Below are 14,750 nucleotides of genomic sequence, written 5' to 3' on the forward strand. Positions count from 1 at the left end.
GGGGGGGGGGGCGATCATGATCCAGAAGGTTCGGGGGCATGATGCGCTCAGATAACCGCTTTTTGTCTTGAAATTGAGGTGCAGGAGTGAGTGCATATTCTGTGTGGAGTGTAGGTACCTAGTATCGTACTGCCTAGTCTGATCATGCGTGTTTTGTGGATATGCTATCATGATGTTTTTCTATGGCTAACTTGTGGTTTTTGACGTATGTCGGGAGGGCGGTGGATTCGGATTTCCAGGATCCCCTGGGGCTCTGAGTGGGGTTAGTGAGATAATATGGAAACTAGATAATAGGTAGTTATGGGAAGGGGAGTGTGCTGTGGTGGTGTTTCTTGTGCGCGAGAGGGATTGACTCCCTAGTCTACTCGAGCAACGCACGAGCACTCGATGTGATAAAGTGCAGTAGGCGCACGCTTTGTGGTTGAGTTTGCACCGGTTGATGTCAAAGCATATTACTATGTATTGTCAGTGAGTATTGTCAGTGAGGGCTGTACCGTTGCTGGACAATCAACACACAACAAAACTAGATGTAGGCTTAAACTTTCGAGAACCTGGTGGCGCAACGGTTTAAGAATAGGCCAGGGGCTCCGGGTTGTAAGGGAACCTCTAGGAAGAGAGCGAGAAAGAGAAGGAAGGGGAAAGGATCTGCTATGGGTTACGCCGGGATGTTCCCCTAGAGAGCGGCATGTCGATTTGAGTTTACTAGCAAACTGCATCTTCTGATATGCCCCGTTTACTTCCGTTAAGGGGAGGGGGAAGAGAGAGAGGGGCGGGACTTGGGCCGGCGGCCGATGTAGTGATCTTCTGGCTCGGTAATAAGCATTGGACGAGTCACTTTTATGTCAGACCGGCCCGGGATTAAACTTCTAGTGCGTGCTGGCCCATCTGGAACACAATGTGATGCTACCTGAGCAGGTGGGTTTGTATAGACGGTTGATTGGGGTTAGCCCTGAGGTCGGTTGCCTCCTTGGTGACATGAGAATCTAGTTAGTCGGACAGGGTCCAACCTCTGACACAATATGGGTCGTTTGCTACAAAGGGGCTCTATGATCACTGCCTCTTCTGACTATCCATTGCATCGAGAACTCGACCTAGCCCATGGAACGGGGCGTGTGAGAACCGTCGGTAGGGAGACGAAAACGGTGGAGATTGCTGCCTTCGAATCGCCTTCTCGCACATCACGCAAAGACCCTGGGGCCACTGACATCGACCACAAACCTGTCATCGGGCGTCACCAATGATTGGTAGGTCAAAACAGCTGACTTCATCGGATCGAACAATCTGGGAAAATGGGACTATGCAGGACGACGAAGTTTTTCTTTCGCTGACCTCTTGACGGTAGTGCACGGGGTACGGCGGGACCACCCGTCCCACACCTGAATGGAGTCGTGATTTTCCGCAAGGGGGGCGTAAACCTCTTGAACCCAAGCCCAGTCAGAAGCGATCGAGGTCAACGGAATGTACAGCCGTCGGAGAGGTTGAGACAATTCCACAACCCAGGAAACCTCTGCCGAGGAGCAAGTTCAACTGTATGGGGACTCGTTGGGCAAGTCTGAGCGATTGCCGGACGATCTATTGCCTGGACGAAATGACGATGCTCCAGGCTATATGACGCCTGGAATATAAACAGGGAGTGGACAGGGACAAGCTTGTTAACAAGCGACTGAGATCAAGTTGCACGAGGGGGACAACTGGATCGAATGGAGCGGCCAAGGAAGAGAGTTTCCAGTCAAGTGCTTGGCAATCGAGAAAGGAGGAAACTAGTTGCCATTTCGCGCGAATCCGTTGGGTCTTGGATAGTTGAACTCCTGGATGACTGACTGATTTCTCCAAGAATTCTCTTGGGGGCGCAGGGCTAGTTTTGACTAGCTTCGTTGTTATCAGAAGCACGGAGATTTCTGGCAGGACAGGCTTGTCCAGTCGCCCGCAACCTCAATCTTCTGCCGCTGAACCCAAGGCACGAGTGGATCGGAGTGGAGATCTGGGAAAGACAGGAAAGCCAGTCGTTGCGGGCTACCGATTCTAGGTAGGTTTGCAAGACCTCCCCAAAAGTGTGGTAGGAGGAGCTGCTGGAGGCTAACTAGCAGCGACTGGACCGTTCTCAGTGCGTGATTTTCGAGCAGGAGAGCCTAAAAAGAAAGAAAGCTTTAGTCTTTTTTGGGGCCAGAGTTGCGTTCCGAAGAAAGGGTGACCATGTCCGATCATCAGGCATCCGATCCACCATTAGGGTTGATCTGCAGCCTCCTCCGTCTTGTCCAGCGCTGCGTCGGCGACTGTAGTTAGGGTAACTTAGTGTGCAGCTGGCAAATTTCCCTCGAATCCCTCTTCGCATTGCTTCCCTAGAACAAAAAGAAGAAGTAGTTCATACTAGCAATTAGGACACAAGAGAGGTACGTACTATCATTTACAAAGGATATGTTCGGTGGAAAGGAGAAGAAGGAGGATTACTACACCGGACCATGTCTCTAGATTGGAGGATCTGCGGATTGATTGGGGAGGAGAGGTGGGAGAAAGTGGGTATGGGTTCCATTGCTCCCAATCGCTCATCCAGATCTCTTGAGCACTTTAGCTACGTATTAAGTATGCTAAGTTGTTAATCAAGACAACACAAAGAAAAAAAAAATCCGAATAAACTAAAGGTAAGTAAAGGTACGGAGTAGAAAAAGACCAGAGTCTCAGACAGACAGACATAAGCCAAGTCGGTAGTTGGTAGCTGGTCTCACCTGCAGTTAATCAATTTCAATTGCATTATTATTTGCCCGACCAAATTTCCATCTCTCTCTTTCATTCCCTTCAATTCCCTTCCCCCCCCCCCTCACCCCTCTTTGAATTCCCCTCCCTCTGGCACTCTTAGTTCTCTCCCCACTCGGTCCATCCCCGGCCTTTGACTTGATCTTTCGCCGCCTTTAGATCATTTGCCCCCCCGGACACTCGCTCACTCCAACTCCCTCTACCGACCCGATGGTTCGACTGGCTTCTTAATAATAATCGGATCCGATCTCGACCTTCCCCCCCCCTCCCTTCCCTTCCCAACGCTTGTCGATCATTCAATTTCTATTCCTATTCCTATTCCTATTCTTATTCTTATCCGTTCTTCACCACAACCAATCCCTCTCCATCTCATTTCTGCTCAATCGATGTTCGGACTTGCATCCTCTTGACACTCCAGTACTCGCTCTTTTACTACCTACTCCTTATCTGTCCGCCCCTCTTCTCGATCACCATCAACGACCGTTCCGATTCTGAAACCCCGCCACTGAATGCTACACTGGTGAACGTCCCCGCAGTCTGGCTTGGAATTTCGGTCGGACCTCTCCCCGTCCTTCGCTCTGTCTCATGGATATCTTCCCCCCGCCATATTGTCGCCAATTCAACTCGAGTTCATAGATATGGAGGTTCAGACTTTGGTGTGTGCCCCGGGGAAGCCTCCTCTCCCCGCACAGCCCCAGCTTCCCGCAGCCGCTGCTGTGCCTGAGAAACGAAAGCGGGTCCGGAGATGGCATCACCGGGGGTTCACCGGATGTTCAACCTGCCGTCGTCGCCATGTGCGCTGCGACGAAGCGTCGCCGTCGTGCAAGAATTGTACTCGGTTGGGTCTCGAGTGCGATGGGACACAGGGCCGCATGACTTTCAAGGTCTACGGGCCGCCACCGGCTACTTCCGAAACTACAACTGCGCCCACGAAAAAACGAGACAAGAAGTCGACCTCCCCGACACCACAAGAGGTGAAGCAGGAGTTGAAAGAGAAGGAGGAGCCTTTCGAGGCACTGGTGGTGTCTCCGACAACTGTTTCAGACTTCAAACCCATAAAATACCGTTTCCAGGAGCCGATCTCCCCAGCCGAGTTTATATCTTCGTCTCTCGACTGTGTTGAGGGCCGCTATTACACACACTTTGTCGATCAAGTCGCTACCTTGTTGCTTATTTACGACAATTCGATCAACATCAATCCCTATCGGCGGTTTTTCCCGGACCTCGCCCGGTCGTCACCGTCCATGGCTAGTGCCATGCAGGCTATGGGGGCACTGCATCTCGCCAATACTTCCAAAGGACAGCAACGAAACAAGCATTTTCAACAGGCCATGAGCAACTACGGTGAAGTTGTTAAGTCCTTCAGGACTCGATACACCGAGCCAGACCAGAGTGTCCGGCTCACCGACCTCGCCACTTGTCTATTGCTGTCTTTGTTCGAGGTAAGTTCATCCCAGGCCTGCGTCACTGTCTTTCGTGCTGACTGGTTAGATGATGGACTCTCAAAACCACAACTGGGCCATTCATCTCAAGGGAGCCCGCGAGATTTATCGGATCTTGTTCTCCGCCAATGACGACCCTGCGAAAGAAGCCAAACGGCTCGCTGAAATCAACCACCCGATCCGACCATTCCTGGTTTCTCTTCTTTCATACCTCGACGTCGCCGGAGCATGTGCCACCAGCGAAGGCACAGTGGTAGAAGGTAGTTATTGGAGAACACATGGAGGGGGCTGGGAGTACAATCTTGGTACTCCAAGTCTGTCTTCCGAGCCTCCCGCCTACAACCACCTATTGGTGGAGCTGCGCCAATGTTGGTCGGTGATGATGGAAATTCAAGTGGCAATTAGTGCTTTCGGAAAAGCTAAACACGATGGCCTCATGTCGCTTGAGCAGGAAGACCTTGTCTATCACGAACTGCTGCAGCGTCTAGTGCAATGGCGCTTGAACGCTCCTGACGCTCTTCAGAGCCTAGGCGGATTGGATGATACGAGCTTACAGCAATATCCTTATCCCGATGTTCTCGAATACGCGGGATGCATCGAGGCTTACGAAAAAGCCACTAATATATTCCTCCACCGTGTGGGAGCGGCAGGACGACCTGATCGTCCGTCCCAAAGGCCACTACTGGACATGCTTGCGTCGCGAATCTTAGCACTAATTGGAAAGCTCGCCAAAGACGTGGGACAACTGGCGGCACTATGGCCCCTGTTTACCGCGGGACATGAGACACGAAACGAACATGAACAAAAATATGTACGACAGACAATGACCGAACTCCAGCGGTATGGTTTCAAGGTATGTCCTCAAATAGTCTTGCGTTATATTTCTAGTGAAATACTTACAATCGTCTAGAATGTCGATCGAGGCCTGGAAGAGTTGGAGAAAGCATGGTTCAAGCAGCGTGCCTTCCCCGAAGGATGGGTCGAATCAATGGATGACATCCGTTCCTCCATTCTTCTTCCATAATCACACCCTTCTCGTCACTCTTATAATTCTTCACCTACGATCTCGCATCGGGAACTATGATGCCCGAGCGTTCCTCCCACTTCTTACCCTACGAACCATGGTCGGGTGACATTATATTTTTTGGTTTCTATGACATATTTAGCGGGGGACTCGATTGTATTGGATGGCGTTTATCGGGTTAAGAGGCGCTTGGTCGGATAGGGCTGGACCCTCTGGTTTGCTACACATGTAATGTTACAGGTCCTTCGGACTGGATCAGCACGTGCAGTGGGATAGATTGTTTGGGTTTGTCACCTTCACATACCGCGGTGTATAGACGGCACATACAGGATTCTGATGATACATAGAACATGGTGAAGTAATGTATCCAGCACCTCACTGCATTTTTGATAAGACTAAAACGACCATAGGTTTTGCTCTTGGTCAAGCCATGAGAAACCCAACGAAATAGAGAATCCGACACCACTAACCTGAATAGAGAGCATCGTTTCTTCTTCAAGCCTTCTCAATCTATTCGGATGCTTAAATAATTCCCTGTACCTGTACACTACATCGTAAAACACAACGAGCATTAAACCGCCAAAATAAAGCATTCCACGCCAGGATGCCTTCTAATGCATCATCTAGATATCTACAAGTAATTATACATATGAACCGACCAACCCACACACCTTTCTTCATATTTTTCCCACCCTGCTTCACTCCGACCATACCAGCTGAACTTTTAATATTTGCTTTCTCCCCGTCTTGCAGTTTGCCAGGGACAAGATCAGACCAGAGACCAACCATCTCCAACGTCCGCCGGTACTGAAACATAGTCCGCCGCGGAATCCACCACTTTTTTCGCATATCATCACTCAGTCGTCTCCGAAGAAGGTCCACCGCCTTCCCCCGCACGAGCACCACCGCCACCATGACTGGCGCTACTCACGCCGACCTCCTCAACCGAGCTCTGCACCGCCCCTTTACTATCGATGAAATGCGAGATGCGATCGATCGGCAACCACGCGCTTTCCGGGGTGACCCAGTAGGAGATCAGGGCGAAGATGGTCACACCGGCCATGATGATGGGGGCGTCTTGAGGTTGCGCGCATTAGTTTTCCGGACCGTGAACAAGGTGGTGATTTGAAGATCAAAACGGGGGGAGACAGGACGTACAGTTCAGATTCGCCCCGGTGACGGGGAACTCGTAGGGGGAGAAGAGAATGGCGACGACCCAGGCGTTCCAGAAGACGCCGATGAACTGGAAGGGCTTGCTGAGGCGGCCCAGACTCCACTCGGGTTTGGGGAAGCGGTCGGGCGTGCACAGCAGCCGGCCCAGGCAGATGAGCCCGTAGGCGGCGGCGCTGGGGACGCCCGCGGCGGAGACCAGCGAGGTGAACGCCACGTCCGACGGCAGCAGCGTGCACGAGATCAGGGCCGCCACGCCCCAGACCACGATGACCGCGTTGCGCGGCTGGCCGTTCTTGACCCGCGACACCCAGTGCGAGAAGGGGAGGACGCCGTCGCGCGCGACGGCGAAGACGAGCCGCGAGGCGGCGAGGATGGCGATCGCGGTGTTCTGTTTCCCGACGAATGTTTTGGTTAGGAGGGTCGGGTTGGGTTTGGTGGGGAGGGAGGGGTTTTCGGGGCTAGAGGGGGACGGGACTCGTACCAGCCATAGGGCGACGATGCAGATTATGTTCATGAAGATGTGGCCGCCTTTGCCGAGTACGACGGCGTAGAGAGGCACGAAGGGCTGCGGGGAGCCGAAGGAGAAGAGCGTGTCTGGGTCGGGCTGGTGAAGGGGATGGGTCAGTGGGTTTTGCTTTGGGTGGTGGAAGTGATGGGTGGCGTGGGGAGCTTACCGCGCAGAACAGGAAGAGGATGATCGTCGCAAGCCCGCCAATGCCGCTGACTACGGTGCTCCAGAAGATACCGCGGGCGGCGGTCACGGAGGCGTGCTTGGTCTCCTCGGCGACATGACCGGAAGCGTCGAATCCGATCAGGATCCCGGCCGTCGCGAGATAGGACAGACACCAGTTCCAGCCTGCAGGGGCGCCGGTGCCGTTGTACGTGGACATGAAGGCCTCCTCCGCCGTGCGGAAGCCCCAGGTGTTGGCGGCGCCGATGGGCAGCCAGATCAGGTTGAGGAAGAAGTCCAGCAGGACGATGAGTGACGAGCAGTAGAAGACCCATTTGTATGCACGGGCTGGAAGGATTTTGGGTTAGTTTGGGGGTGTGCTATCGCACATCTGAGGGGCCCGGGAGGTTCGACATACGCGGCAGATAGTTCAGGAGCGCGGCCAATGCCAGGAGGATCTCAGTGCAGATCCACTGCACGGCGCGGAACTTGACGCTGGAGGTGTCTTTCGGAAAGTCGACGTTGAACACAGTCAACTCCTGCCGTGTTTGATCAGCACCCTGGGATCAATGGATCGGGGTGCGAATGACACATACGGAAAGCATGTAGTTCACGGCAGCCTGAGTGTTGCTGGCGCAAAACGTCGTCCATGCAGTGGTGCTCCACCATGCAACGACGAAGCCCAGGAGTCTACCGAACCGAGGGCCTCCCGCCTCTGCGGCCCAGAGGTAGATGGATCCTGCAGACGGAGAGGCCGAACATACTTCCGCAATGACCGCAGCAGTGATGTAAGTGAAGACCATGGTTACCAGGTAACTCGTCCTGTGTGGAAGCATGAGCCACCAGGCCGTGTCATTGGGATGTTGATAGCTCTCTCACCAGTAAGCCAGGTTACCGCCTGCTGCGATACCGGTGCTGAATGTGACCCGCACACCTCCGACAAAGTACAACGCGGCTGGCAATTGCGAGGTTAGCATGCGGAACTAGACGGGATCATGCTGTATACACTGGTCGGGGCACAGATTGCCTTACCGAATGTCGTTGAAAAGTTCTCAACCAGGGTGTATGTTCTATGCAGGACCTGTTCAGAGATGTATAAGCGGTTACCGTTTTCCATGTGGGTCAATGGCCAGTACTGACTGGCTTGTAGCCCATTGACTTCTGTTCAAGTGTGTTAGCATTGGAGTCCGCAATTTTCTTTCCTTTGATGCGCTATAAGATTCCAGAGATTTTGACGCGACACTTACCAAAAGTTTCGCATCTTCGTGAGATTCAGTCTGACTTCTGACGGGTTCGGCTTCGACAGGAAGTGTGTTGGGGTCAACCACCAGCTGCGACTGGTCCTGATGCGCCGGAGTAGCCATGGTCGGGATGTTACCAAGGCCGAGCGAAATTCAACACCGAGCGCTGGGTGTGTGTTTATACCAGACCAGATGAAAAAAAAAGGAAGAGAAAGAGTGTAATGAGATGGAGGTGGTTGTTTTCAACTGGAAGGCGGGTGAAATTTGCTGATAGAATTGAATGGAGATTTGCCAGGAACCGGCAACCCCACCAGGTAAGCCGCCAACAAGATCCAACGAATAGCAGAAAAGACTCCCGAAAGAGTTTGAGCGGGTAACAGCTGAGAGGCTGGAGGCCAGACCTTATAAGGAACCAGTATAAGGTTCCGACGGGGTTCCGACAAATTTCACTACATATAAGATTTCATGCAAGCCGACAGTTTACGCAGGTGAGTCGAACGTGGTGTTACCTCTACAGAGAGTACCTTTTTCGTGGGTGATTCCAAGGCGATCGCGAAGGCTTGATTGAGTCCGGAGATGTCTGCTCCGCAAGAGCCGTCAGGTGAGGGAGCGAAGAAATAGAAGCTCAAGCTGCACTCTCCACTTCTTAGCCAGGATTCCAATCAGTAGTTGTGCATGGCAGGATGAGACCACCGTGGGTCTCAACGAGGGAACTTTAAGGCAGGTTGTAGGTTTGGTAGCATCGTGTTGGCCCCGTTTTCAGATCCAGTCTAGCCGTACTTCAACATAACCAGCAAGTGCCTGGTAGTTAACATTATGATATTGGGGAGGGGCAAGGTCCTGTAAGTATTCAGCTTTTTTTCATCATAGCCTTTACGGAGTAGAATGAAGCGACTCTTTTCGTGAGTCACTAAGTCGAGACTGATCGTTGGCGGGCAAGGCAAGCAAGGAAGCACGAGAAGGACAACGACATCATTCCGTGATCAAATCCCAGCGGGGTCCACTGCCGGTGGAGCTTTCAGGAAAAAATCCGTGCGCGGCTATTATACCGGACTGCGTAAATGCTTTTTCGTTTTTGATTGCTGCTGCCAACATGTGCAGGGCATGATTGTAGCGAGAAATTCGATCCGACCATTGAGTATTTTTCTCGTTTCAACATTGACAAGAGATTGTCCGTTATGAGTATAGTTTGAATCAGATCTCATGAACTCGAAGACCAAGGACTCGAAGCCGGGGATTCGAGCCTCAGGCATCATACACCGGCTAAACTGTACCCGACAATGTCACCTGCACAGAACAAACAGAACAAACAGCTCCAGCATATAGTTACATAAGTTATACTTATGGTAGGTTCGGAATTCATGCCGATATCGCGATGACTTTTTATATCTCTTCCAGTAGATTTGTGATTGAGGATATCCTGTGGAGTATCTTAGATCTTATCATGTCGTGCCCAAAATAGCCTAAGCAAATACCACCAGGTTGACAGTCAAGTCGGAGCATAAACCACCAGGTCATCCCCCGCCAAGTGCCGCTGCCAACAAGCTCTCATTGCCAATCAAGGCGCCTTCCCCACGCGAGCTTCCCCTCATTTTATGCCGACAATCTCTCCACCGTCACATCCCCCACGGCACCGTGTCATCGGACGATCCGATGGAATAGTATACCGATTATCCGAACCGCAGATCCATCCACTCACTCACTCAACATCAGACTTGTGGAAGAATGGTCGCTGGTTTTCCCGCCCATCCCTTGCACGCGTCGAGCCTGGCCTCCCCCGCAATGCCCATCATCCGTCTCCTCCTCTTCTATTTTAACCGCCCAGAACCACTCATTTCTCATTCAAAGCCATAAGCTTTACCACTCAATCTTCCCTCTGTTTGCACACTTGCACACTTGGTTGGATCATTCTGAAGTTCTTTGTTCTGGGAAAGCGAACCTTACGGTCGATCCTTTATTCACCGCGGTGACTCCCGTCATCCTTCAGCGTTACACCATCTATGTTGCCTGGACGCCATTTCCCGCGAGGAACTCGTCATTGAGCCAACTCCGGACATGAAACTGCCCAGGATCCCGCCATTTGCTACTTAATCTACCGAGTACGGCAATGAGTGTGCCCGTGTACCTGCGCTTGGCCCTGCGGCCTTGCCAGGCTGCTTCGAGCACCTATCCTGGGAGATCGCTGCTTTGCCTTCAGCAGCCAGGCATGTGGCTCCCACTTTCACTGTGTGCCATTCAAGCTTTGTGGCAGGGTTGCTAATGTTACTTGAGGTCGATAGTGGTGTCATCAACCCGAATCCCTTCGCATGCGCTCGGATACAATTACTCCGCCTCGCTGCTCATCGGAGCCTTACAAAAGAGCTCCCGAAGATACGCGAGTAGTGCTCCCGAGCCCCCCGCTATCCCAGTCACTCCTTACTCCTCATTGACCGTGGGCGTTCCGCGTGAAATCTTCCCGAACGAACGACGCGTTGCTATCACCCCACAGAATGTTGCTCTCTTGCTCAAGAAAGGCTTCTCGCGTGTTCTGGTCGAGCGCGGGGCCGGTGAGAATGCTGAATTCCTAGATAAAGCCTACGAGGAAGCTGGTGCGGTAATGGTGGACCGGAATACCATTTGGTCTCAGAGTCAGATCGTGCTGAAGGTCCGTGGCCCTCAACTCCAGGGTCCCAACAATGAAGTTCGGGACCTGCGCCAAGGAAGTACGATCGTCTCGTTTCTGTACCCAGCACAAAACAAGCCACTGGTAGAAGAACTTGCCGCACGTGGTGTGACCTCTTTCGCTATGGATATGATACCCCGGATCTCTCGCGCGCAGGTATTCGATGCGCTGAGGTGCGTAAGGTTATGTTGGAAGCTGTTGGCAGTTACTAACAATGCCTGAATAGCTCTATGGCCAACATCGCCGGGTACAAAGCAGTTCTAGAAGCTTCAAATCACTTTGGTCGGTTTCTGACCGGGCAGGCCACTGCTGCTGGGTAGGCGACACGTCCCAAACTTAATGTCCGTGCACTAACGTTGTTGTTGATAGAAAGGTGATAATGCTCAAGTAGTGGATTGACTGCGTGTCGTGCTAAATGGTCGCTAGATACCCCCTGCCAAAGTGCTGGTCATCGGTGCTGGCGTGGCTGGCTTGAGTGCAATTGCATCGGTAAGCACTACGTGATCACGGATTCTATTAGCTTCAATTACCGACAAATAGTGTCTTAGGCTCGGAGACTGGGCGCTATTGTTCGTGGTTTCGACACTCGGCCCGCCGTCCGTGAGCAGGTTCAGTCTCTTGGGGCCGAGTTCATTGAAGTTGACATACAAGAGGACGGCTCTGGTCAAGGAGGCTACGCTAAAGAGATGTCCAAGGAGTTCATCGAGGCGGAGATGAAACTTTTCATGGAACAGTGCCGAGAGGTGGACATTATAGTCACTACAGCTCTCATTCCTGGAAAGCCTGCACCTAAGCTGATTACCAAGGAGGTGAGAATAGACCTCATACATTCATCGGACAACTTGCTTACTCTGATGTAAGATGGTCGCGGCAATGAAACCTGGCTCGGTAATCGTGGATCTTGCCGCAGAGGCTGGCGGCAACTGTGAAGCGACGGTTCCCGGACAATTGACCAAATACAAGGATGTTACTATCATCGGTTTGTCTATCCATGATATCGTGGAGTACGTATGAACTAACTAGATCAGGATATACTGATCTGCCGTCACGCTTACCAACGCAGTCATCGACCTTGTACTCCAACAACATTACCAAGTTCCTTCTCTCAATGGCCCCTCAAGAGAAATCCTTTGGTATAGACATATCAGATGAGGTTGTTCGGGGTTCAATCGTTACCATGGACGGAAAGATTTTGCCGCCAGCGCCACGTTCAGCACCACCCCCTGTTCCAAAGCCCGAAGCAGCTCTGCCTACAAAGGAGCAAGCAGAACTGGCAGTAACGCCTTGGCAGAAGGTGACCCGTCAAGTCGCTACTACCACCGCTGGTATGGGAACAGCTCTTGCACTAGGGAAGGCCACCGGACCTGTATTTATGGGAAACCTGATGACTTTTGGCCTTGCTGGACTCGTTGGCTATCGTGCTGTATGGGGTGTGGCACCAGCTCTCCATTCTCCGTTGATGAGTGTCACCAATGCGATTTCTGGTGAGTCCGCCATAGCCTCTCTAGTCATATCATAGTACTAATGGTTTCAAGGTATGGTTGGAATTGGAGGATTCTTCATAATGGGCGGAGGGTATATGCCCAGCACGATTCCAGAAGCACTAGGAGCTGCTTCGGTCTTAATGGCCTTCATGAACATCTCTGGGGGCTTTGTGATTACCAAGCGCATGTTGGACATGTTTAAACGTTAGTGGTTTACCTCTCCCACGAGAAGTCTTCTGACCATGTTTAGGGCCTACCGATCCACCGGAATACCCTTGGCTCTATGCTATTCCGGGTGTCTTATTTGGTGGAGGCTTTGTTGCTGCTGCCAGTACCGGGATGGCTGGACTGGTTCAAGCTGGGTACCTCGTCAGCAGTCTTCTCTGCATTGGTATGTATCATCATGCATCTATTGTGCCAGTGCTAATTGCATTAGCTTCTATCTCTGGACTTGCTTCTCAGCAAACTGCCAGACGCGGGAACATTCTTGGTATCCTAGGGGTTGGCGCCGGAATCCTTGCTTCTCTTGCCGCTGTTGGCTTCTCTTCCGAGGTCTTGACGCAATTCGGCATCGTAGCAGGCGTGGGCTCGCTCGTTGGTATGTTCTTCGCCATGTTCTGGAAGTTGTGGTGTTGATAATTTCTAGGTGCACTAATTGGTCGTCGCATTACGCCAACGGGGCTACCTCAAACTGTCGCTGCCTTGCATTCAGTTGTTGGATTGGCGGCCGTGCTCACAAGCATCGGTAGTGTGATGGCGGATGTTTCACACATCTCAACCTTACACATGGTGACAGCATATCTTGGTGTTCTTATCGGTGAGAGATCGCATACTTGTCTCTTGGGCAGAGTCCTAGCTAACTAGAGCAGGTGGTGTCACCTTCACGGGCTCGATCGTCGCTTTCCTAAAACTTGCCGGCCGCATGTCCTCACGACCCACAATACTTCCAGGCCGACATTTGATCAATGCAAGTCTGCTTGGGAGTAATGTGGCCACCATGGGGGCCTTCGTGACGATGGCACCCGCATCACCAATCATCGCTGCGACATGTTTGGGTGCGAACACTGTACTCAGTTTCCTGAAGGGCTATACCACGACTGCTGCTATCGGAGGAGCTGACATGCGTAAGTCAGAAATCGGCAGACATTGTGGCTGCTTGGCTGACAGACTGTAGCTGTGGTCATCACCGTACTCAATGCATACTCGGGTTTCGCCTTGGTAGCTGAGGGGTTCATGCTCAACAATCCGCTTCTCACAAGTGTGGGCTCCTTGATCGGAGTCAGCGGCTCCATTTTGTCATACATCATGGTCAGTGACTGAGCTTCCACAATCATTAAGCTTTTCTGACGTGATATAGTGCGTTGCGATGAACCGATCTCTAACAAACGTGTTGTTCGGCGGTATCGCTGCTCCGCAGCAAGCAAAGAAAATCGAAGGCCAAGTAACCCAGGTCACCGTGGACGATACTGCCGAGGCACTCTCAAATGCCGAAAGCGTTATTATCGTGTGTCTTCCCGTTTCTCCTGACGATGAGCTTGGCTGACCGCTGTAACAGGTTGTCGGGTACGGCATGGCGGTGGCAAAGGCGCAGTATGCCCTCGCGGAGATTGTTAACATGCTACGCTCCAAGGGCGTCAAAGTGCGCTTTGCCATTCATCCTGTCGCAGGGAGAATGCCCGGACAGTGCAATGTGCTCCTTGCAGAGGCCTCTGTACCTTATGATAGTAAGTTCCTGTCTTGGTTTACCTAGTTCCAGTGACTGATTCGGCACAGTTGTGCTCGAGATGGATGAGATCAATGACGACTTCCCCGATACGGACTTGACTCTGGTCATTGGCGCAAACGATACCGTTAACCCGATTGCTCTGGAACCTGACTCGCCCATCTCGGGGATGCCCGTGCTGCATGCATGGAAGAGCAAAGAGGTCATTGTGATGAAGCGTGGCATGTCTAGCGGATACGGTAGGGTTCTCACTTTGTTGAATAGATGAGATCATACTAATCCCGGGATAGCTGACGTACCAAACCCGATGTTCTATATGCCTGGGACCAAGATGCTGTTTGGAGATGCGAAAACTTCTTGTGATGGTAAGTATATTCGTCGATGATTCTGTTGTCGACTTCTTCTAACGCTTCATAGCTATCAAGAACGCCATAGAAGCGCGCAAATAGATTCTTTCGACGAATTTATGAATGGACATCGCAACGCGTCAAGGTGGGATGGAGAACTCATAATTCAGGGTCAGGAATCTCCGATATTGCAATCTTTTCGGACAGTATAGGATGTACCTAGTGCATCAGGC

The 14,750-nt window shown here is 51.9% G+C and overlaps 3 protein-coding genes across 3 annotated transcripts; 2 read left to right on the forward strand and 1 right to left on the reverse strand.

Moving 5' to 3' along the window:
* Window positions 1-3,389: 3,389 nt before the first annotated feature.
* BO66DRAFT_399130 (Zn(II)2Cys6 transcription factor) lies at window positions 3,390-5,217 on the forward strand (the record flags this gene model as incomplete). Its single annotated transcript, XM_025648667.1, has 3 exons — window positions 3,390-4,193; window positions 4,243-5,046; window positions 5,104-5,217. The coding sequence occupies 3 exons, from the start codon at window positions 3,390-3,392 to the stop codon at window positions 5,215-5,217; spliced, it is 1,722 nt and encodes a 573-aa protein (XP_025506736.1).
* Window positions 5,218-6,070: 853 nt separating this feature from the next.
* On the reverse strand, window positions 6,071-8,424 carry BO66DRAFT_399131 (putative amino acid permease; the record flags this gene model as incomplete). Its single annotated transcript, XM_025648668.1, has 9 exons — window positions 6,071-6,294; window positions 6,376-6,994; window positions 7,065-7,408; window positions 7,479-7,620; window positions 7,657-7,882; window positions 7,940-8,015; window positions 8,093-8,141; window positions 8,201-8,221; window positions 8,308-8,424. The coding sequence occupies 9 exons, from the start codon at window positions 8,422-8,424 to the stop codon at window positions 6,071-6,073; spliced, it is 1,818 nt and encodes a 605-aa protein (XP_025506737.1).
* Window positions 8,425-10,263: 1,839 nt separating this feature from the next.
* Window positions 10,264-14,622, forward strand: BO66DRAFT_250612 (putative nicotinamide nucleotide transhydrogenase). Its single transcript, XM_025642950.1, has 18 exons — window positions 10,264-10,505; window positions 10,581-11,136; window positions 11,190-11,279; window positions 11,333-11,336; window positions 11,390-11,452; window positions 11,512-11,772; window positions 11,825-11,942; window positions 11,992-12,447; window positions 12,499-12,651; window positions 12,698-12,838; window positions 12,884-13,045; window positions 13,094-13,264; window positions 13,317-13,571; window positions 13,622-13,755; window positions 13,805-13,951; window positions 14,003-14,171; window positions 14,221-14,409; window positions 14,461-14,622. Exons 1-18 carry the CDS (start codon window positions 10,409-10,411, stop codon window positions 14,553-14,555), a joined length of 3,261 nt encoding a protein of 1,086 aa, XP_025506738.1. The 5' UTR covers window positions 10,264-10,408; the 3' UTR covers window positions 14,556-14,622.
* The last annotated feature ends 128 nt before the right edge of the window (window positions 14,623-14,750 follow it).

The sequence above is a fragment of the Aspergillus aculeatinus genome, assembly GCF_003184765.1.
Source record: "Aspergillus aculeatinus CBS 121060 unplaced genomic scaffold BO66scaffold_9, whole genome shotgun sequence".
Taxonomy (NCBI): domain Eukaryota; kingdom Fungi; phylum Ascomycota; class Eurotiomycetes; order Eurotiales; family Aspergillaceae; genus Aspergillus; species Aspergillus aculeatinus.